This window comes from Nycticebus coucang, chromosome 16 (assembly GCF_027406575.1).
Source record: "Nycticebus coucang isolate mNycCou1 chromosome 16, mNycCou1.pri, whole genome shotgun sequence".
Taxonomy (NCBI): Eukaryota; Metazoa; Chordata; class Mammalia; order Primates; family Lorisidae; genus Nycticebus; species Nycticebus coucang.
In genome coordinates, this window is record NC_069795.1 from 12,734,532 (window position 1) to 12,757,171 (window position 22,640).

At 38.1% G+C, this 22,640-nt stretch overlaps 1 protein-coding gene across 13 annotated transcripts in view; it reads left to right on the forward strand.

The window, feature by feature from the left end:
• Positions 1 to 22,640, forward strand: part of SYNJ1 (synaptojanin 1) — a 92,745-nt gene that overhangs the window by 7,621 nt on the left and 62,484 nt on the right. For all 13 annotated transcript variants that reach the window (XM_053564836.1, XM_053564837.1, XM_053564841.1 and 10 more), the window contains exons 3-4: positions 16,753 to 16,839; positions 18,590 to 18,857. In XM_053564836.1, coding sequence (XP_053420811.1) covers positions 16,753 to 16,839; positions 18,590 to 18,857 — 355 coding nt within the window. The remainder of the gene's footprint in view (positions 1 to 16,752; positions 16,840 to 18,589; positions 18,858 to 22,640) is intronic.

Genomic DNA, 22,640 nt, shown 5'->3' on the forward strand with positions numbered 1-22,640 from the left:
ACTTCTAGGCCACAAGCAGTTCTTAGTAGTTCTGTTTATTAAATCATTAGGTCTAACATGTTTATGCCCTAACAACTTTAGTAGCTAAATGAAAAAAATAATTCAGGATAAATTGAAAATAATTTCTTTTCTTCATAAGTAACCACAGTTATTGATTTATGGGATATGTGTGCCTGTTGAGCACAGAACAGCTTCTTAGGCCTTGAAGTCAGATTAAACACTGTCCTCATTTCCTGTTTCACACTGATTTTTGCGTGGTACTTTTATTATAGCAACCACTAGAAACCCAGCTTCACAAATATACGTCATGCAAGGATTGCACTGCAATCTAATGTTACAACTCTGAACCACCTCAAGCTAATAGTTTGTCTGGAATCCAATATATGTTGAGAATTTCAGTGTTTCCTTCAATTTAAATTATCTTGCATCTTCCCTGGGAGTTTGCTGCCATGCCCTGGGGCATATAAGCATGCAGTTCAAGAGACATGACAGGTGAAAACATGGTTTAATTTAGAGTAAGGTCGTTAAAAATGAAGTTTCTTTTTTGGGCCAAGTTAAATGTCAGGTTTTAGAATTTTGGGTAAGTAGGTGGTAATGAAAAACAGTGTGCATAGTTGTTTTTTTTTTTTATTGCCAAATACCATCAGCATGATTGACCTTTAGATAAGTTGCAGTGTCTTATCTCTTTTAAAAACATTTGCAAGCTGAGGGAAGAAATAACTTTTTATAGTTGACTTTTTCAACACAGAAGTGATGAAATTTAGACTTGTTATATATCACTTTGTTAGGTTGGAAAAATTTGGGTTTTTTATAAATAATTTTTGGAATGTACATATTTAATAGAAAGTAAATAACTTAAATATCAACTTTTTAAAAAATAAAATCAACCCACCCTTTTTATCCTGGACTGGTAATAGGATTAGTCTACATGTAGGACAAAACCAGTATTTCCTAAGTTCTTTCATTTCTTTACCGCTTAACCTGACAATGAGGAAATAAAAGGGAAAGGCAGAACTTCTCTCTCACTGAATACTAAAGTGCTATTAGGCGTCTTTTTATTACATACACAATCACATAGACAGTGACTTCTACATACTTCATTGCTACTTATCACTATAGTTGTCTTCAAAGCATTCCCCTTGAGAACCTATGCACCCGCCAGAGCCTAGTCCACCCTTCAAAGTGCTTTATCTAGGATGACTAGATATCTAGTCAAACCTCAGATGACAATGACTCTGTGACCATTCCAGAAAAAGTTTCAAAATTACTTGGAAGGATGGACTAGCCACTGGTGTCCATGCATAGCTTCCCAAGGAGAGTACCTCAAAGGTGACCACAGTGATATTTAGCAATGAGTTATGTTGCTCTTTTTCTAGGATGAGTTCAAAAACTTAATTGCCTGACCTTGTGTTTTCAGGTCTATTAGATGTTCTAAATTGGTCTGTAAAATATAACTAGCCCAGGACTAAAAGAAGATTTTTGTTTCTGACTGTAGTAGAATAACAGGAGCTAGATTTACCCTCAACCTTCAATAACAACAGAGTAAACAAAATTATGGCATGAATGACATTGCACAGGGCACTGACCCCTGAGAAGAGGGTAAGTTAGGTGTGCCTTATGATAGCTCCAGCTCACAGCCTAGAGAGCTTCCAAGCAACAGCAGCAGAAGATGCAGCCAGACAAAGCTTGGCTTTCGCAGGCTCCTTGGGGAAGGAGAGGAGAGAGCAAGGGGAAACCAAGGCAGCCAGAATTCTCGGCTGAGTTCCAGTAATCTCCCTATTAACTGGCACCCATGGGAATTTGTAGATTTCAGGTAAATATAGTTTATGGTTGCTTTAGAGTTGCTAAAAATAGGCCTAATTATATACCCCATACTATACCATACCATATAAACTGTCAACTTGATTATTAATATTGAAATACACTAATTAAAATCAAATTAAGAAAAACTTCACTTTAACACAGTTTTATTGTATTACAAAAGGTTTGTAAATGCAGTGTATACTACAATTTTACTTAAGTGGCAGTCAATAACACTTTTCAACTTCACTATGGTATTTTTTTTAACTTCAAGTAGCATGTGTTAACACTTTATTTATTTATTTATTTTTGAGGCAGAGTCTTACTATGTTGCCCTTGGTCGTGTCAGAGTTCACAGCAACCTCAAACTCTAGGGCTTAAGCGATTTTCTTGCTTCAGCCTCCCAAGTAGCTGGGACTACAGGCGCCCACCACTACGCATGGCTATTTTTTTGATGTTGTCATTGTTGTTTGGCAGGCCTGGGCCGGCTTTGAACCTGTCAGCCCCCGTGTATATGGCTGGCGCCCTAGCCCCTGAGCTATGGGCACCGAACCAACACTTTAAACTGTTACTGAGAACACATGGGAGCCATAGGAGTGCTGCACGAAGCGTCATTGGCTTATTGACGGGCATGGAGCACCAAGTTTAAACTCTTGATTTTTTTTGTTGTTGTTGTTTGGTGGTGATGGGGTACCTGGGTCGTGTGCTAATTATTAAGGCTTTTGAATAACTTACTGAAATGTAGATACACAAAGTCTGTGGACCAATATGTGAAATATAGGTAAGAAGAATCTTATTTTATTTAAAAAAATTTTTTTTTTTTTTTTTTTTTTGTAGAGACAGAGTCTCACTGTACCGCCCTGGGTAAAGTGCCCTGGCGTTACATGGCTCACAGCAACCTCTAACTCTTGGGCTTACGCGATTCTCCTGCCTCAGCCTCCCGAGCAGCTGGGACTACAGGCGCCCGCCACAACGCCCGGCTATTTTTTTGTTGCAGTTTGGCCGGGGCTGGGTTTGAACCCGCCACCCTCGGCATATGGGGCAGGCACCCTACTCACTGAGCCACAGGCGCCGCCCTATTTAAAAATTTTTTTTATTCTTGAATCTTATTAAATTCCTAGCTGTTATATATTAGTTGTCATTTGCTGTTTGTCCTTGGTTTAACAATTTCGTCAATTCTCTTGTAGAACGGGGTAGAAAGTATAGTTATCACATGTGTAGTTATCACATGTAGTTGCGAAGATATGCAGGATCACTAAGGAGCTGGATATAATAATTATGTTGGATGGCATTATTGAGATCCAGCTTTATTAAACTGAGGTCATGGGTTAGAACTCATAAAATGAAATGCACTTCCCCCCATGTTCTGGATCAAATTGAGTGTTTATTGCTATACCACCTGTATCATGTACCATTTGGATCAGGCAGATCCTTGGCAGAAGATGGTGACTACTGTGAATGTCTAGAGTCCCATAGTACCCCAAACTGTATAGTGGCTACACGGTTAGGAAGGATTGGAGTAAGTACTGTTGATGGTCACATTGATCATTGCATACTCTCAAACCTTCTCCTTCAGTCATCCTAATTTCAATGGATCCTACTCCATCCACCCCATTGTTTCAGCCAGAACTTAAAATCATCCTTAATACCTTAGTCTCTCACTCCACATATTCACTACGTTAGCAAGTCCAATCAACCCAACCTCCTAATTTCATTGGGAATCCGTGTAATTCGTACCGTTTTCTATTCCATTCGAGCTGTTCTCTCTTTCACAGACTTACAGTTGCCTCTTTACCTGGTCTCTCGGCTTCTACTTTTCTTAACTACCCCCAATATTTTAAAAACATAATTTAGATCATATTATTCCCTTAATACCCTTCAGTGATTGGTCACTGACCTTACAATCTAAACTCCAAGATAACCTGCAGTAATAAAATTGAGTCCCTGCCTCCTCTTCAATTTCATATCACTCTGCCTCTTGGTTTCTGGGTTCCAGCCTCATTGGCTGCCTTCTAAATCTGAATGTACCATATTCTCTCTGGTCACAGGGTCTTCACATATGCTATTTCTTAGGCTCAAATTTGTATATTTATAATCATATTAAATTATAGCACACATAGAAACTCATAGCTCGTTGAACTATTAGAGTAAACATACCCATATTACCACCACTCAGTTGAGAATTAAAACGTTATTACCACCTCTCCAGAGTAATGCCCTGAGGCTCCTTCCCAATTATCTCCATCATGATGTACAAAGAGAATGACTATTTTGACTTCTTACATCATAGAATAGTTTTATCTGCTTTTCAAGTTAACATTAATGGAACCATCCACTGTATCTGGCTTCTTTCCCTCAGTATTGTATGTGGGAGGTCATTATCTGTGTTTTAGGAAATGGCAGTAGTTGACACATTTTCCTTGCTGTGTAGTATTCTCTTATATGAATATTGTAGTATTTAGCTGTTCTGTTGACATTTTCTTTACCTGCAGCAATTTCTGCTAATGACGCTAGTGTGAACATTCTTGCGCATGTTTTTTGGTATACTTAAGTGCACCTTTCTGTTGGATACATTCTTAGGAATGGAATGGCTGGTCATAAGATTTGTGTGTGATACCTGGAATATTTTTCCCTTTACTCTTCATTTGGCTAGTTTCCTGTTTATTCTTCAGGTTTCAGTGCAAAGATCACTACTTCATTCAGGCTTTTTCTAACCGCTGTCCTTTTAAAAACAGTTTTAAATTAGGTACTTCCATTGCAGTCTGTTGGACTCCATCATAATACTTAATTGTAATTTATAATTTTGCATTTGTATGCTTACATAATAGTCATCTTCCTAATCTGATTCCCAAGAATGTATCAGGGTACTATTTTTATTCCTTTAACTTTTCCCAGGGTGCTGATGTAAGGTAGGCATTCAGTAAATACTTGTTGCATGAATGAATGAAAGGTTATTTTTTCTGAAATGTTACCAAGATTGGAATATGTAGTTTATATAGAACATTAATTTGGGGCGGTGCCTGTAGCTCAGTGAATAGGGCACCAGCCACATGCACCAAGGCTGGTGGATTTGAACCAGGCCCTGGCTAGCTAAACAACAATGACAACTGCAAAAACAACAACAACAAAAATAGCCTAGTGTTGTAGCAGGTGGCTATAGTCCCAGCTACTTGGGAGGCTGAGGCAAGAGAATCGCTTAAGCCTAAGAGTTTGAGGTTGCTGTGAGCTGTGACAGAACAGCACTCTACTGAGGGTGACATAATGAGACTGTCTCAAAAAAAAAAAAACATTAATTTGAATTGTTTAATGTCTTCAGCTGGAATTTTAATTAATTATACAAGGAAAACCTTATAATTTTTCTCTTTATATATTATGAAATGAAAGAGGCTTTACTGCCAACTAGTTATGTGATCTTGGATGAATCACCTAAGCTGTAGTCTTTTTCTTCTGAAAATGAGAAGCTTTGACTACACGATCTGTAGGATCACCTAGAGGTTCTCTGGTTCTATACCAAGTGCTGTCTGCATGCAAATAAGCTGACCACAAACTGTAGTGCATGCAACCACAGGCAAATTATGATTCTAGGAAGATCATTTTAATTTGCAGTCTTATTTTCACATTCTTATTGAGCTTATTTAGCTTGTCTTCTTTATCACCTGGGAAAGACAGTCTCTTCCTAGGCTGAAAAGATTTGAGCCACAGCAGAATGTTGATATTGGATAGTAGGGCCTTCATTGGGTGGCTTTATTATTTAGTTGGAATTATTATAATTCATCACAAATTAGAGATTTACACTTAAATCTTCAAAATGCTTTTGGTTTTTTTTTTTTGAGACAAGAGGCTCAAGCTGTCACCCTGAGTAGAGTGCCATGGTGTCACAGCTCACAGCAACCTCACACTCTTGGGCTTAAGCGATTCTCTTGCCTCAGTCTCCCAATACTTTTAAGTTAAATACAAGTAACTTTCATCTGTGGAGCTTAGGTAGTGTTAATTTTGATTCTTTACTGTTGGATGGTAGAGTTAGCAATGCAGATGTGATTACTATATGATAACTATTGTATGATTAGGAAGACTGTTTTAGGGTTACAACTCATGAAAATCAAGAAATATAAGGTATATGATTATGTTTTCATCTAAATTTCTATGATCTTAATGCTTCATTATTTTGCCTTTAATTCTTATTTGAGAAGGGAGGTTGTAATAACAACAATGGTAAATAATGACATTTATGTAATATGTCCTAGTATTATAAAAGTAAGCCACTCCAGGGGGAAAAAGGGTGTTAAATAATGTGATAGAGAGCAAGTAATATGTTAAAATTTTGACAGATAACAATTGATATATATATTTATACTTTGTGGGGTTTATTTGTTATTGTTTGGGATTCATTAAGGGTACAAAGAATTAGGTTATACTGACTGCATTGGTTAGATTAAGTTCCTGTTATACTTGTGTCCCACCCTTAAGAGGTGCTGTACACTGTTTCTCCCATCCCCCCTCTCCTCCCCTCTCCCTGTTACCTCATTCCCCTACCCCACCCCTTGACTTTAAGCATTTTTTTGTAGTCTATAAATAGACTATTTCTACACCTTCTATTTATTTTATTTTATTTATTAAAGCATAGCTGTGTACATTAATGCAATCATGGGGCACCATACACTGTGTTTATATACCATTTGAAATATTTTGATCACACTGATTAAGATAGCCATCCTGGCATTTTCATAGTTATTATATTGAGACCTTTACATTCTATATTTAGTAAGCTTCACATGTACCCTTGTAAGATGCACCATAGGTGTGGTCCCACCAATTACCCTCCCTCCGCCCATCCTCCAGCCTCCCCTCTCCCCCCTTCCCCATATTCTTGTGCTATAATTGGGTTATAGCTTTCATATGAAAGCTATACATTAGTTTCATAGTAGGGCTGAGTACATTGGATACTTTTTCTTCCATTCTTCAGATACTAAACTAAGAAAAATATGTTCCAGCTCCATCCACGTAAACATGAAAGAGGTAAAGTCTCTTTCTTTAAGGCTGCATAATATTCCATTGTGTACATATACCACAATTTATTAATCCATTCATGGAGCCATGGGCACTTGGGCTTGTCCCATGACTTAGCAATTATGAATTGGGCTGCAATAAACATTCTGGTACAAACATCTTTTTTATAATGTGATTTTTGGTTTTCTGGCTATATACCTAGTAGAGGAATTGTAGGATTGAATGGCAGGTCTATTTTTAGATCTCTAAGTGTTCTCTAAACATCTTTCCGAAAGGAACGTATTAATTTACATTCCCACCAGCAGTGTAGAAGTGTTCTCTTTTCTCCACATCCATGCCAACATCTCTGGTCTTGGGATTTTGTGATATGTGCTAATCTTACCGGAGTTAGATGATATCTCAAAGTAGTTTTTATTTGCATTTCTCTGATGATTAAGGATGATGAGCATTTTTTCATACGTCTGTACACCGTGTGCCTGTCTTCTTCAGAGAAGTTTCTCTTCAAGTCCCTTGCCCAGCCTGAGATGGGATCTCTTGTTCTTTTCTTGCTTATACATTTGAGTTCTCTGTAGATTCTGCTTATTAAACCTTTGTCAGAGACATAACCGGCAAATATCTTCTCCCATTCTGAGGGCTGTCTGCTTGCTTTACTTACTGTGTTCTTGACTGTGCAGAAGCTTTTTAGTTTGATCAGGTCCCAGTAGTATATTTTTGATGCTGCTTCAATTGCGCAGCGGGTCCTCCTCTTAAAATATTTGCCCAGGCCGATTTCTTCAAGAGTTTTCCCTGCACTGTCTTCTAGTATTTTTATAGTTTCATGTCTTAAGTTTAAATCCTTAATCCAGTGAGAGTCTATCTTAGTTAATGGTGAAAGGTGTGGGTCCAGTTTCAGTCTTCTACATGTCGCCAGCCAGTTCACCCAGCACCATTTGTTAAATAGGGAATCTTTTCCCCACTGAATGTTTTTAATTGGCTTGTCAAAGACCAAATAATGGTATTCATTAGTGATACAGGTCTATAATTTTCTTTTCTTGTTGGGTCTTTTCCTGGTTTGGGGATCAGGGTGATGTTTGCTTCATAGAACGTGTTGGGTAGTATTCCTTCTTTTTCTGTATTTTGGAAAAGGTTGAGTAATATAGATACTAGTTCCTCTTTAAAGGTTTGGTAGAATTCTGACGTGAAGCCATCTGGTCCTGGGCTTTTCTTTTTACGGAGATTTTGTATGGTTGATGCTGTTTCAGAACTTGATATAGGCCTGTTCAACATTTCCACTTGATTCTGGCTGTCTTGGAAGGTGAGGTGCTTCCAAGTATTGGTCAGTTTCCTTCAGATTTTCATATTTCTGAGAATAAAGTTTCTTGTACTATTCATTAAAGATTTTTTGAATTTCTGAGGAGTCTGTTGTTATTTCGTCTTTGTCATTTCTGATTGATGAAATTAGAGATTTTACTCTTTTTTTTCCTGGTTAGGTTAGTCAAAGGTTTCTCTATTTTATTGATCTTTTCAAAAAACCAACTTTTTGATTTATTGATCTTTTGTATAATCCTTTTGTTTTCAATTTCATTTAATTCTGCTCTAATTTCGGTTATTTCTTTTCTTCTATTGGGTTTGGGGTTGGAATGTTCTTCCTTTTCCAGTTGCTTGAGATGTCCCATTAAGTTGCCAACTTCCTCTCTTTCCATTCTCTTGAGGAAGGCTTGCAGTGCTATAAATTTCCGTCTTAGGACTGCCTTTGCGGTGTCCCAGAGGTTCTGGTAACATGTCTTCATTGTTGTTTTGTTCCAAAAATTGGGTAATTTCCTTCTTAATCTCGTCTATGACCCAGCTATCCTTCAGTATAAGGTTATTTAACTTCCATGTTTTTGTATGAGTATGCAGATTCCTGTTGTTCATGAGTTCAACTTTTATTCCTTGGTGGTCTTAGAAGAGGGAAGGAATAATTTCTATTCCTTTAAATTTACTGAGGTTAGACTTGTGACCTAAGATGTGATTGATTTTGGAGTATGTTCCATGGGCTGATGAGAAGAATGTGCATTCAGTTTTGTTGGAATGAAATGTTCTGTAGATGTCTGCTAAATCCAAATCTTGGATGGTTAGGTTTAAATCTAAAATTTCTTTGCTCAGCTTCTTATTGGAGGATCTATCCAACACTGCCAAAGGAGTGTTAAAATCTCTGACTGTTATGGAGCTGGAGGAAATCAAGTTGCTCGTGTCTGTAAGAGTTTCTCTTATAAATTGAGGCACATTCTGGTTGGGTGCATAAATATTAATAATTGGAATTTCATCATATTGAGTATTACCCTTAACAAATATGAAGTGACCATTCTTATCGTTCCTTACTTTTGTTGGTTTAAAGCCTATTGTGTCTGCAAATAGAATTGCAACCTGCTTTTTTCTGATTTCCATTTGCCTGAAATATAAAGGACCATCCTTTCACCCTAAGTCTATATTTATCTTTTAAGGTAAGGTAAAGATTCTTGTCTACAGCAGATATCTGGCCTGCCTTTTTGTATCCAGTCAGCCAACCTGTGCCTCTTTAGAGGACAGTTTAAGCCATTCACATTAATGGAGAATATTAATAAGCCTGGTAAAATTTTGGTTATCAAGTTTTTCAAAAGTCCAGTGGACATTTTTAATCTTTTCGCCCCTGTGGAAGTTGGAGTTTGATCAAAAGTTTCTGAGTGAGTTTACTTTTGTGGTAGAGGGTTGGGCTGGTCATTATGGAGGATAGGTCTGAGAATATCCTAAAGAGCTGGTTTAGTTATGGCATATTTCTTCAACATGTGAATGTCATTAAAGTATTTAATTTTTCCATCATAAATGAAACTCAGTTTAGCTGGATACAGGATCCCGGATTGAAAGTTAATTTTGCTTTAGGAGATTAAAAGTCGATGACCACCCTCTTCTGGCTTGAAAGATTTCAGCAGAGAGATCTGCAGTCATTCTAATATTCTTCCCTTGGTTGGTTATGGTTTTTTTACATCTGGCTTCTTTCAGAATTTTCTCCTTCATATTAACTTTAATGAAGTTAATTATAATGTGCCTGGGGGATGTCTTATTCGGGTTGAGTCATGCCGGGGTTCTGAAACTGTCAGCTATCTGAATTTCAGAATCTCTTGGCATGTCTGGAAAATTCTCTTTCATAATTTCATGGAGAAGGGCCTCTGTGCCTTGCGAAGCCATTTCATTGCTTTCAGGGATTCCTATGAGGCAAATATTAGCTTTCTTTGAATTATCCTAGAGCTCTCTGAGAGAATGATCTGTTTTTGCTCTCCATTTCTCTTCCTCTTTGAGAGTTTGGGAGCGTTCAAAAGCTTTGTCTTCAATGTCAGAAATCCTTTCTTCTTCTTGTTCCACTCTGTTACTGAGGGATTCTACTATATTTTTCAGATCTTTGAGGGCTGCAGATTTTTGCCTCAATGTGTCAAAATCTTTGATGATTTTGTCTTTAAATTCGTTGAATTCTTGAGACAACTTTTGAATTGCTCCTTGAATTTCTAATTCCAACTTTTTCTCTATTCTATTAATCTTGTTTGCAATCCAAATTCTGAGTTCGAGTTCTGACATCTAAGCCATCTGTTTATGAATGGGATCTTTTGTTGCATCTGCTATATTTTTCCTTGGAGGGGGTTGATCTATGTTACTATTCATGTTAACATGAATTGTGGTTATTCATGTTACCAGAGTTTTTCCGCTGATTGCGCCCCATGATTATTTTACACCATTTGACCAGATTAGCAGATAAAGAGAAGTTGGGTTCAGGGCTCCAGGAGTAGTGATTTACTAGCCCTTTGCTCAGAAGCTGGGACTGGTGTCTGTACCTTTTTCCCTGGAGCTTTGTCAAGAACCTGTACAGTGCTACGGCCTGAGAAACTGGGGACCTGCTTGGTGTGGTGGGGCTGAGTGGCTCTGTCTTGTTTTGAGCTGGTCTCTGTCCTACCCTCGTGAATCAGTTACTCTGGGTTGAAGTCTTAGCTGTGGAGAAATACCAGCAATTAAGTCACCCCGTCCCCCAGAGGCAACAATTGGAAAAGGAAAATCAATACACTTTCTATTTTTGATACTTTCCAGTAGCTTAAATGGGAAAATTTGTAGTTTGGGCCTGCTTTTAGTTCATGAAGTTCAGGTAAAAGAACTTTGAAAAACATGAACATAGCTAAAATGCTAAGTTATCACAATTAACTTGTAGAATATTACCACCTCATGGCTTTATGTAGTTTTAAATATTTCTTAACCTCTTCTGTGATGATGAGCAAAGGAGAGCTTATTATTTTCTAAGGATAGCTTTAACCAGTTCCAGCAGAGTAGAATGTTAAAGCTGTGTTATTTAGGATGAATGTAAGGAAAACATTTATGACAAATTATAGGAATGTTTACCCTTCCTGAGCCTCCATTCTAGAATTGCCAAGTCTCCTTTTCCAGTTTATTATATATTTATTATTTGATGACTATTTGATAGCCTTGGGGAAAGCAGGTTATGGGAACACTAAAAAGTTTTTTTTTTTAGACAGAGTCTCAAGCTGTCACCGGGGATAGAGTGCTCTGACATCGTAGCTCACAGCAACTTCCACCTCTTGGGCTCAAGCAGTCTCCTTCCCTCAGTTTTTCTCTTTTATTAGAAAGGGTCTTGCTTTTTACTCAGGCTGGTCAACTGTAAATGTCTTATTGCTCCTTTCAAGTTCATAAAGGTCCAAAAAACCAAGGCTAATAAACCCATGGTCTAGGGTAATTGGAGAAAGTACTTCTCTGATCACTTAGAATTTCAGTAGATTCTGGCTCTCACACTAACTAGCAAGACTTATCTTTGCTTCTCTCTTTTCTGAATTTATACAGTATGCCAAAGAATGTTGTGAGATAAACACTTTTTAACCTTTTATTTGACTCCTGGGTTTCTACTGCTCAGGCTTGGTAGTTATCAACTCATGGACACTTTTCTTTTTTTTTTTTTTTTTTTGTGATTTTTGGCCAGGGCTGAGTTTGAACCCGCCACCTCCGGCATATGGGACTGGCGCCCTACTCCTTGAGCCACAGGCGCTGCCCAGACACTTTTCTTTATCTGTATCCCTTTATCTGTCCCTCCCCAGACTTTATTTTGAAGTAAATCCTAGACATCATTTAATTTCATCCATTAATACTTCAACATATATTTCTAAAAGATATTTTATTTTATTTTATTTTTGAGATAGAGTCTCAGTTTGTCACCCTTGGTACAGTGCCTTGACATCACAGCTTACAGCAACCTCAAACTCTTGGGCTCAAGCAATTCTCTTGCCTCAGCCTCTCAAGTAGCTGGGACTACAGGCGCCCACTACAGCACCTGGCTATTTTTAGAGATGGGATCTTGATCTGGCTCAGGCTGGTCTCAAACCTGTGAGGTCAGGCAATCTACCTACCTTGGCCTCTCAGAGTGCTAGGATTACAGAAATGAGCTACCAAGCCCAGCCAGGGAAGTGATATTTTAGTTAGGGACTGAAGGGTAGGTAATATTTGGAAATCCACAAATGACTAAGGTTATTCCAAATGGAAACAACACTGTGAACAAAGGAAGAGAAAGAAGATAATGTGGAACATATGGAAAGGGCAACAAAATTAGTCTTTTGGCTGAGGCATGGAATGCAAGGGGGGAGTATTATGGACAGAAGAAAGGTGGAGATGGATTGAATAAATATTTATAGGTGCTGTATTTTATCTAAAGATTACACATACTATCTTACATAATGTAGTATAGGCTCTTTTACTTTAAATCATTTCCTTATAGTGGAAGATTCTCAAAGTATTTTCTAGAATTAAATTGCCAGAGAAGGTGGACAGTAACTTAGATTCATCCCTTGTATGTCATGTATTTTTGTGTATTTTATAGAATTTCATAAAATGAGGGAATTTTTTTCTCCATTAAAAAGATCAGGAGGGATGGTTGGGCATTGTGGTGGGTGCCTGTAGTCCTAGCTACTTGGGAGACTGAGACAAGAGAATCACTTGAGCCTAAGAGTTTGAGATTGCTGTGAGCCGTGACGCCACGGTACTGTATGGAGGATGACAAGTGAAACTCTGTCTCAAAAAAAAAAATAAAAGAGTTTATCTTATTAACGTTGTGTAGAGGTAAAAGCTTCTTAGTTTAGGAATAAGTGTATGTATTTAAAGATTTATTTTTGCTGGCTACATTTAAAAAAATTATTTTGAACAATTTAAAACATACAGAAAAGTTAAAAGTTCAGTTCAAGAAACTTTTTTTGTCTGAACTTTTTCAGAGTAAGAAGTCACCCCCAAATACTTTATTTCCTACAAAGACCTTCTTCTGGATAACTATGATATAGTTATTATATAACTAACACTGATACATTACAGCTGTGTAATTGTCAGACTCCATTCAAGTTTCACCAATAATTCCAATAATGTCTTTTATAGCAAAAAGATCCCATCCAGATTTGTACATTTTATTTAGTTGACTTTTCTCTTTAGTCTCCTTAAATGGAAAAATTGCTCAGTGTTTGACATTTATGAACTTAAAAATTTTGGAAATGAAGGCTAGTTATTTTTGTAGAACAGCCCTCTCTCTAGGTTTGTCTTAGGGTTCCTCATTGCTGCTGGTCATCAGCAGAAATGTTGCAGAAGTGTTGTTGTGTTCTTTTCATCGTATCTTGTCAGCTGGCACACAATTTTGTCTTGTTCTATTACTGTTGGTGTTCACTTTGATTACTTGATTAAGGTTATAATCTGGCAGACATTTTCCTTCCTTTTGAAAGAAGATGCTTTCAGACTATGTATATATCCTGTTCCTCATCAGACTTCAAATTCATGGGCTTATTCAGTGGGTTATAATCTATTACTCTTGGTATTTTCACTTCATGCTCACATTGCCTCGAGTTTTCCAGTAGAATCCCTTCAAGCTGGTTCTTGCATTAGTGACGTCTCCATTATTCTGTGAACATATTCTGGTGTAAGAATATATTTTGGGCTCCCTGCTTTTTCCCTGGAATCAGCCATTTCTCCTTAGAATCCTAGTTCTTTTTAGTAGGGAATGGTATTTAGAAACCAAGGTATGAGTGGCTAGTTATGCTTATTGCTATCGAAATATTGCAGATCCCAGGTCCTGTCAATGGATAGAGCTAAGGAATTATGTAAATATGTGTGTTTGTGACATAAATTCTTATACCCACTTATAGCTGTGTTGTCTTCTATCTAGAAAACACTGGTAACTCAATTCAATCAACACCATTTATTCTAGTTTTCTCTTTCTATTTGTGTCCTCTCTGACAGTCCGAAACCTGACTCTCATTATCTTTGACCATTCTCCTGCATAACCACTCTCCTGTTGCCACTGTAGCCTCTACCACATTGGGTGTCCTCCTCACCCCACTGGGGCTCTTAACACCCTGCTCTTCCCATCCCTCTCAAGCTCTGACATACCATGCCGGGCCATCCCCACATCCCCGGGTGGACACCCTCCTCCTCACCTCCTTGGACCTCATCACCTCATGCCAGGCTGCCCCTTCCCCAGGGGGATGCCTTCTTTCCCTGCTTCTGGCTTCACCTCCATGCATGGACCATCCTGGGCACTGATAGCCTGCACTGGATATCTCTGCACACAGCTTTGACCTCAGAAGCATATGTGTACAAATAGAATAAAAGTGCATATGGCTCCTAAATTTAGTTCACTAATTCATTGAACATACAATTATGAACCCCCTACTGAGTGCCAGACACTGATTAGGTTTCTAGGGATAGGGCAGTGAAGTAGGCAGAGGGCCTTCCCTCGTGAAGCTGCATTGTCTGACAGCCTTTCTAAGCCTGTTGTCTGTATGTCAAAAGGAAGTAGTAGTATTATTTGCTCATAGGGTTGTTGTGAAAATTAAATAATGCATGAAGACAGCCCAGTTTTAGTTACTCTTAATAATCATCACTGAAGCAATGTACAAATTCCTCAGCTGAAATATTAACTATTTTTCTAATATTTCGAAGGGAATAAAAAAATTGGTAGGGAAAATCACAAATGACATGTCATCTTTTCTTTGAATTAATTATTTTTTTTCCTATAACATACGTTTTTTTTTTTTTTTTTTTTTTGAGGCAGAGTCTCAATCTGTACCCTGGGTAGCATGCCGTGGCGTCATAGCCTACTACAACCTCAAACTCTTAGGCTCAAGCAATCAATCCTCTTGCCTCAGCCTCCTAAATAGCTGGGATTACAGGCATGTACCATACACCTGGATAATTTTTCTATTTTTAGTAGAAATGGGGTCTTGCTCTTGCTCAGGCTGTTCTTGAATTTCTTGAGCTCAAGCAGTCCACCTGCCTCTGCCTCCCAGAGTGCTAGGATTAGAGGTGTGCGCCACCTCGACTGGCCACCTTTAGCATACTTTTTAATCTGAGCATTTACACTTTAAGGTGTATGTGATTCTGTTCCCTGAGTTCCAAATATAATACAAAGGTATAAATACTGCAAGGAATTTTTTTGTGTATTTGATTTAGGTTGACATCATAGATGGACCTTCATTGGTCCTGAGAGATATGATATGTATTTGGAGTGCAATTAATGGGAAGGTATGCATTATCATAAAAGAACAATTTTGTTGCATGATACTTTAAATTATAGAATGCCATGTTTGTACATTAAGCATATACTTTTTACATCTTACTAGCTGCTGCTATTTGAACTCGAATGACGATTGCTGCTGAACCTGATATATCTATAACAGTAATTTCTATGTTACTATATTAGTGATGATGGGAGTCAGTTAGTCTTAGCCTGTGCTGCCAGCTAGCAGAGCACCACTCAGTGCAAGGCAGAAGTGAGATCACTAGGAAGAAGGTTTAGAGTAAATGGTCTGTAAAGAATCGAAGCAAACAGGAAGAGTGAGATGTTCTCTAGAACCCTGGAGAAGAGCTTCCAGGCAAAAGAAAAGATCTCTAGTATAAAGTACAAAGGAGTATTTGGCAAAGCAATAGGCTGAGAAGAACCCTTTTACTGGTTATAAAGATGGACAGGAAAAGAGAAGGTTGTAAGGATCTTTTAATGACTTTCTAACATGGAACACACAAGTGTTGCCCAAATGTCTTATGTTGTATATAAATGAGGTGAAGGAAAGGGATAAGTGCAAGAGGTAAGAAAGAGAGGTAAATGTGAAGTGGACTAGTCAGCCAAGAGGTGAGTTGGCTGTGGGGTAGGGAGTGCACAAGTGAGGTGGGGAATGGAAAAGAAACCTGGAAGAGGAAAGGAAGGGAGGAGAAAGGAGATCACCCCTTTCTGAATCATAGACTAAAATGTATTTATTTATAATTGTCTTTTGAAATATTAGCTGCTGTAATTTCTTTGGTCCTTTGTTAAATTCTTTTTTTCAGGGTCATTTGAGAGTGCAAAGAATTGCCTTTGTCAAATTTTTAATGTGTGTTTGCTAAATACTAGGATGACAAATTTTTCCTTTAAAGTTTCAGGATTTGCTTATTGTTTTTCTTCTCAATAGAACAACCACAGCAGCCTGCCCTGGTGAAAATATTCTGTGGGTTATATTCATTAGCAAGACAACATCAACATTGTAACAGAAGAAATAAATTAAGGCAAAGCCTAGACTTTTGTCCTTTCAGATTCAAACTTGCCCATCCTATGCTGAACTGTGTAGTCAAGAATTGCCATTAGCTTTCATTATTTAATTTTTTGTTGGTTTTCTAACACTATCCTAAGTGTCAGGGATAAAAGGATGAATAAGATAAATTTCACATCAGTGGGAGAAGATGGGTTCATTGATGGATGGTTCTGGAATAATGTGTTAACTCTTTGGGAAGAGGAGTTGCTAATTTGAGAAAATACTTTATGCAATACATTTATGTTAATAACAGAGGGTTTTAAAAACATCAGATTTAGATATTTTTGGTTGAAACTCTGTCTTTGTAGCTAAATAGAATCTGATATTTCAGGTTATTTTTCTTAACCTAAAACTTTTTTTATAGCATCTGCAGAAAAAGAGGCAATCAAGGGTACATACTCCAAGGTACTGGATGCATATGGACTACTAGGTGTTTTACGTTTAAATCTTGGTAAGTTTATTATTGAATATAATTGATCCTTTTTTATATTCTATTTTTATAATTCTACCCATATATTACTTCAAACTCCATATTTAAGCTATTAATGTGGTAACATATTTTAAACCTCAATTTAGCTCATTTTGTCATAATGGTTATTGCACCAAAAGTCATGCTGCATGCTCAGGCTCTTATGATTTTTAACTTCCAGAGATAGTCTTTGGTTTGAACACTTTAGGAGATGGGTGTCAAGGAAAATCAGAGCATTGCTCTTTGTCTTTCCTTCAATACATTTAGGGAAAGGTGTCTTATGAGAAACACTGATTTTCTGGGTTTACAGTGAAAGAGAAATCTGTTTTGGATTTAAAAGGTCTCAACTCAAGCCTGTCTCTGCCACTTAATGTCACCATGGGCTTCAGAGTTGCCTTTGTGATGACCAGTTTACCTGTAATGGTGTGACTCAAAGTGTGGCCCAAAGACTGGTACAGTCGGTGAATTATTTTGTTATTGGTCTGTGATGATATAAGGAACTTGCACCATCATGCATATCAACATATGGCTTCCCTCACTGATAAAGTCTTACCATGAGAAAAAAGGTTAGCTGAACTAAAAGGTAAATTTAGTGATGTAATTGATTTGCATTCTGGTATACCACCTTTTCTTGTTGTGAGCTGATAACAGTTCATGGACCATGCTTTGAATAGCATTGGTGTATAAAATGAAAATTTGTCATTTGTTACAAATCTGTCACATGTAAAACACCATGCCTAGATGCTTTACTAATTAATCTTAGGTGATTCTGGAGATACCTAGTGAGGTATTTGTTTTAATTCCTTTTCAGAAAGGATAATATCCCAGGTTGGTTATGCTACATGCTGAAGTTGATGCAGATAATAAATAGGGGGGCCAAGATTCAGGGCCACTTTTGTCTATGTCAAAGCCCAGGCTCAAAGTACATCTGCTGAATTTCAAGTTCTTACTGATTTCATAGGATTTTTTTTTTTTTTTTTTTTTGTAGAGACAGAGTCTCACTGTACCGCCCTCGGGTAGAGTGCCGTGGCGTCACATGGCTCACAGCAACCTCTAACTCTTGGGCTTACGCGATTCTCTTGCCTCAGCCTCCCGAGCAGCTGGGACTACAGGCGCCTGCCACAACGCCCGGCTATTTTTTTGTTGCAGTTTGGCCGGGGCTGGGTTTGAACCCGCCACCCTCGGCATATGGGGCCGGCACCCTACTCACTGAGCCACAGGTGCCGCCCCTTCATAGGATTTTTTAATCACAATTAGAAGAAAAAAACTCTATGAAAGTTTTGCAAACCAAATTGCTTTATAAATTGTTACTAAGGACTTTTGTCCATATATTATCAACATTATCAGGTCACATTTGTATACCATTTTTTCATTTATACAAAGCACTTTCACATTCATTATCTAATCTGAATTTCCCTATAAGGAGAAAGAGAATGTAACACATTTTTTCATTTGATAATTTTTTTATAGCTTCAGATTAAGTAGAAGAACAATTTCATAAGTGTAAGATTACCCCGTTAATGTTTAAATGCTTTATTAAACTTAAGATATTTAAAGAAGGATTTTTTTTCAACTAAAACAGATTTAGTTGTGAGTTTAAACATGTCCGTGATAGCTTTAAAATAATCACAATGTCAGATTTAAAACATAGAGGTATAAGAAAAAAGAAGAAATTAAATAGTTTGAAAAATGTTGGGATTTTTTCACGCAATAACATCTTTGGTTTTTATAGGTGATACTATGTTACATTATCTGGTCCTTGTCACGGGATGTATGTCTGTTGGAAAAATTCAAGAATCTGAAGTGTTCCGTGTTACTTCCACTGAGTTTATATCACTCCGAATTGATTCTTCAGATGAAGATCGCATTTCAGAAGTACGAAAAGTTTTGAATTCAGGAAACTTTTATTTTGCATGGTCTGCTTCTGGCATCAGTTTAGATCTGAGTCTTAATGCACATCGTAGTATGCAAGAACAGACAACTGATAATAGATTTTTCTGGTGAGTTCATGTTTGTTTTTTTTTCCCGTTTTTAATTGTGCTGTTTAATAGCTTGCTGATTTGGGACATAAGATGTTCAACAGTTGTTATTTCTAGAGGTAACATTTTTGCTGATTGCACATACCTCTCTTTTCTGGTCCAGAATCCTCAGCCGAGTATGGCAGGTAGCCACAGTCAGTTTGTTGAAGTTGGAATGTGACGTGAAACCCATTTACTACTCCTGATCTAGACCAATCTTTCATTTCAGAAATATAGTAGAACCTCTATAAGTTGACCACCCAAGGGACTGTAACAAACTGGTCAACATATAGAGGTGGTCATTATAAGGAACTAGGCCTACTGTACTGATATGTACATGTGGTGCATGTCTGGTCTATGAAAATTAGATCAACTTAAAGAGGTGAGCAGTGTAGGGATGTGATCAACTATAGAGGTTCTACTGTATATTTAAAATATTTGTTTTTGCCAGGTGTGGTGGCATGTAATCCTAGCACTCTGGGAGGCCGAGGCGGGTAGATTGCCTGAGTTCACATGTTTGAGGCCAGCCTTGAGCAAGAATGAGACCCCATCTCTAAAAAGTAGCTGGGTGTTATGGGGGGCCCCTGTGGTCCCAGCTACTCGGGAGGCTGAGGCAAGAGAATCACTTGAGCCCAAGAGTCTGACGTTGCTGTGAGCTGTGACACCACACTTTACCAGGGGGAACAAAGTGAGACCGTCTCCAAAAAAATAAATAAAATATTTGTTTTTAATATAGGGATGAATTCAGTTGTAACAAAACTGTGTTGTTCATATTTCCTATATTTAGTTTTGTGATGTTATCTCTGGCAGTATTCCCTGCCTAAGCCAACGGTCTCATTTTTAATTTTAAGAGTATAAGTAGGTGATCCTGATTCCAGAGTAGCAGACTGTGAAGTAGTAGTATACTGGGACAAAGACTAGTACTATAATAAGATAGAACTTACGTAGGTAGCTGTGATATATTTCATAATTACGCATAATTGTGCTGTATTGTAAGTAGACGTGAATGGTGAGCAGAACACATGGGACTATAATTGGTATTGCTTTATTGTAGTAGACTGCATTTCTAATATAGTGGTTCTGTTGTCTACAGCCAGCTTTGATGTTGACTTTTTTCCTTACTGTCATATGCAAATTATGTTTCAGTATATTCAAATATGTTATAAGACCAAAGTTTAGGACTCTTTGCCCACCTGTTCAGATTCAAGGTATCATTCATTTCCCCTCTCTATGCCCACCCCATGTTATTTTCTCTGTCATACTTTCACACTATCACTTACATGGGTCTTGAGTAGCATATTCAGGTGTGACCCATTTCCCTAGCTGTCAGAGGGCTTAGGGTCAACCTTAGGATAGTAAACTAATTTTAGAGCAACAACTTTGTCACCTTCTAGCTCATGTGGCAGTGTTTCGATCCAGAGTAGTGTCATGGTGGAGGAGAGGGGGAAGAGTGTAAAAAGTTTAGAGCCCTGTATGTTAGATACTTGAGTTTGGGGTGGGGGATGGAGGAGTTAATAGGCAGTGAATGGACATAAGGTCCTGTCTGCTCAGAGAAGCCAGTGACTTTTGTCTAGCATTCAGAATAGGCCTCTGAAAGTTAAAACTGTCAACACTACTTTTTTTAGTGAAAGATGTTAAATCCCTTGGAAAAGGTAAACATGTAGCTGTGCTTAGGGTTGTTCTCATCTTTTTGTTTTCTCATTCCTACCCCAAATTTCTTTTTTTTTTTTTTTTTTTTGCAGTTTTTGGCCGGGGCTGAGCTTGAACCCGCCACCTCCAGCATATGGAGCTGGCGCCCTACCCCCTTGAGCCACAGGCACCACCATAAATGTCAATATTAGTTTTTGTTTTTTGGTTTGGGCGGGGGGGTGGTTGCAGTTTTTGGCTGGGGCCGGGTTCGAACCCACCACCTCCGGTACATGGGGCTGGCGCTCTACTCCTTGAGCCACAGGCACTGCCCTCCAAATTTCTTATATTGAGAGATAAAACCTTTTTTTGCAACACTTAGAAGTCTAATCAAGTGCAGATACATTGGCTAAGTTTAATCAGTAGAAGTAATTTATTTTTTCACTCAATTAAAAGTGATGATAGAGTCAAATTTAAATAAAGCCTAAGGGGGTTTGTCCAGTAGGAGACAGGTTGAACAAGGGGATGGCTAAAACACCAAAGATGAATTTTGTTCTTTTGCTAAGAATTGGCTTTCTTTCCTGTTCTCTTCCTTTTCTTTTCTTTCTTTTTTTTTTTTTTATTTGCAGTTTTTGGCCCGGGCTGGGTTTGAACCCTCCATCTCCAGCATATGGGGCCAGCGCCCTACCCCTCTGAGCCACATGAGCCGCCCTTTTCTTTCTTTTTTTTTTTTGGAGCTAACGCATCCCACTCTTGCCTGGGCTAGAGTGTAGTGGTGCAATCTTAGTTCACTGTAACTTCAAACTCTTAGGCTAAACCATTTCTCCTGGCTGAGCCTCCTGAGTAACTAGGACTATTTTAAAGACGAGGTCTTGCTTTGTTGCCCTGGCTGGTCTCAAACTCCTGGCTTTAAGTGATCCTCCCACCTAGGCTTCCCAAAGTGCTGGGATTAAACAGACATGAGCTATTGTACCCATCCAGGATTTGCATTCTTCAGCTTCACTTTGCATAGAAAAATGAAAATTTAGAATTCATTGTGTATACCATTGCAACGAGTAGAAGTATTTTTCAGGATACAGCCAAGTAATTTTTATGGTCAAAGAGTGGCAAATTACCTGTCATAAAACACATCATGAAAACTGACAGCAGAGGGAGAAACTCTGCCTGAAAAAAATGCATAGGATTTGAGGTCTATTTAAATGTAAGAAAAATAAATCTTGTATACTGTCACCGTGACATGGGTCTCAGCTATGGTGTCTGGCCATAAGTCACAATGAATGTGAACTTTTTTTCAGATCAATGTAGGAAATAGTCAAATGTGAAAGTTTGAGTATTTTTAAAATAAGTAATAGTCATCAGATTTAATGTTATCTCAGCCGCTCATTTACATTCCTATATGCCTTCTTTGATGGATAAGAGGGGTTGAAGTCATACTGACCCAGAAATGCACTTGACCACTACCTATTTTGTCTCTACTGCAGCCTTCAACCTGAGGGATGGGCAGGGAGTTGCTACAGATAAAAGCAGAGTCCATATAGCTAAAGCAAGGGTGGAAGTTGCAGCCCTGCCATGCTGGCCTTCTCACCCTGTCACCCTGGGGTCTCAGCTGGAACTTTAGTCTTCAAGAAAATCCAGTTGTTTAAGTTGAGAAGGTAGTACAGAGCACTTAGGAGTTCTACTTAAAATTCAGAGAACCAAGCTTTAATAATATGGAAAATCTACTTTTGACTTACTAGAGTTTTTGTCCTCAACAGTCTATTTTGCTTAGTGGTAGGTTGGTTAGAAGCTTCAGTGTGTTCTCTGGAGGACTACAGTTCTAACAGAGGCCCCTACAGGGTGCAGAGTGATGGGGTGAGAAGTGGGGGGACCCCACTTTAGCCATAGGGCTTCTGCTTTTAGCTATATCTTAAACATTGGGTTTCTGTGTGTTTGTTTGAATAAAACTTTTTTTTTCTCAAAAAGTTTGGAAACCAGGCCCTATTTGTTACCTACAATGTTAAAAGTATTTGGAACGAACTCTAGCTCTACACTAACACTATAGCCATTAGCCATCTCTGGCTATTTAAATTAATTGAAATTGTCCAGGCATGGTGACTCATGTCTGTAAATCCTAGCACTTTGGGAGGCTGAGGTGGGAGA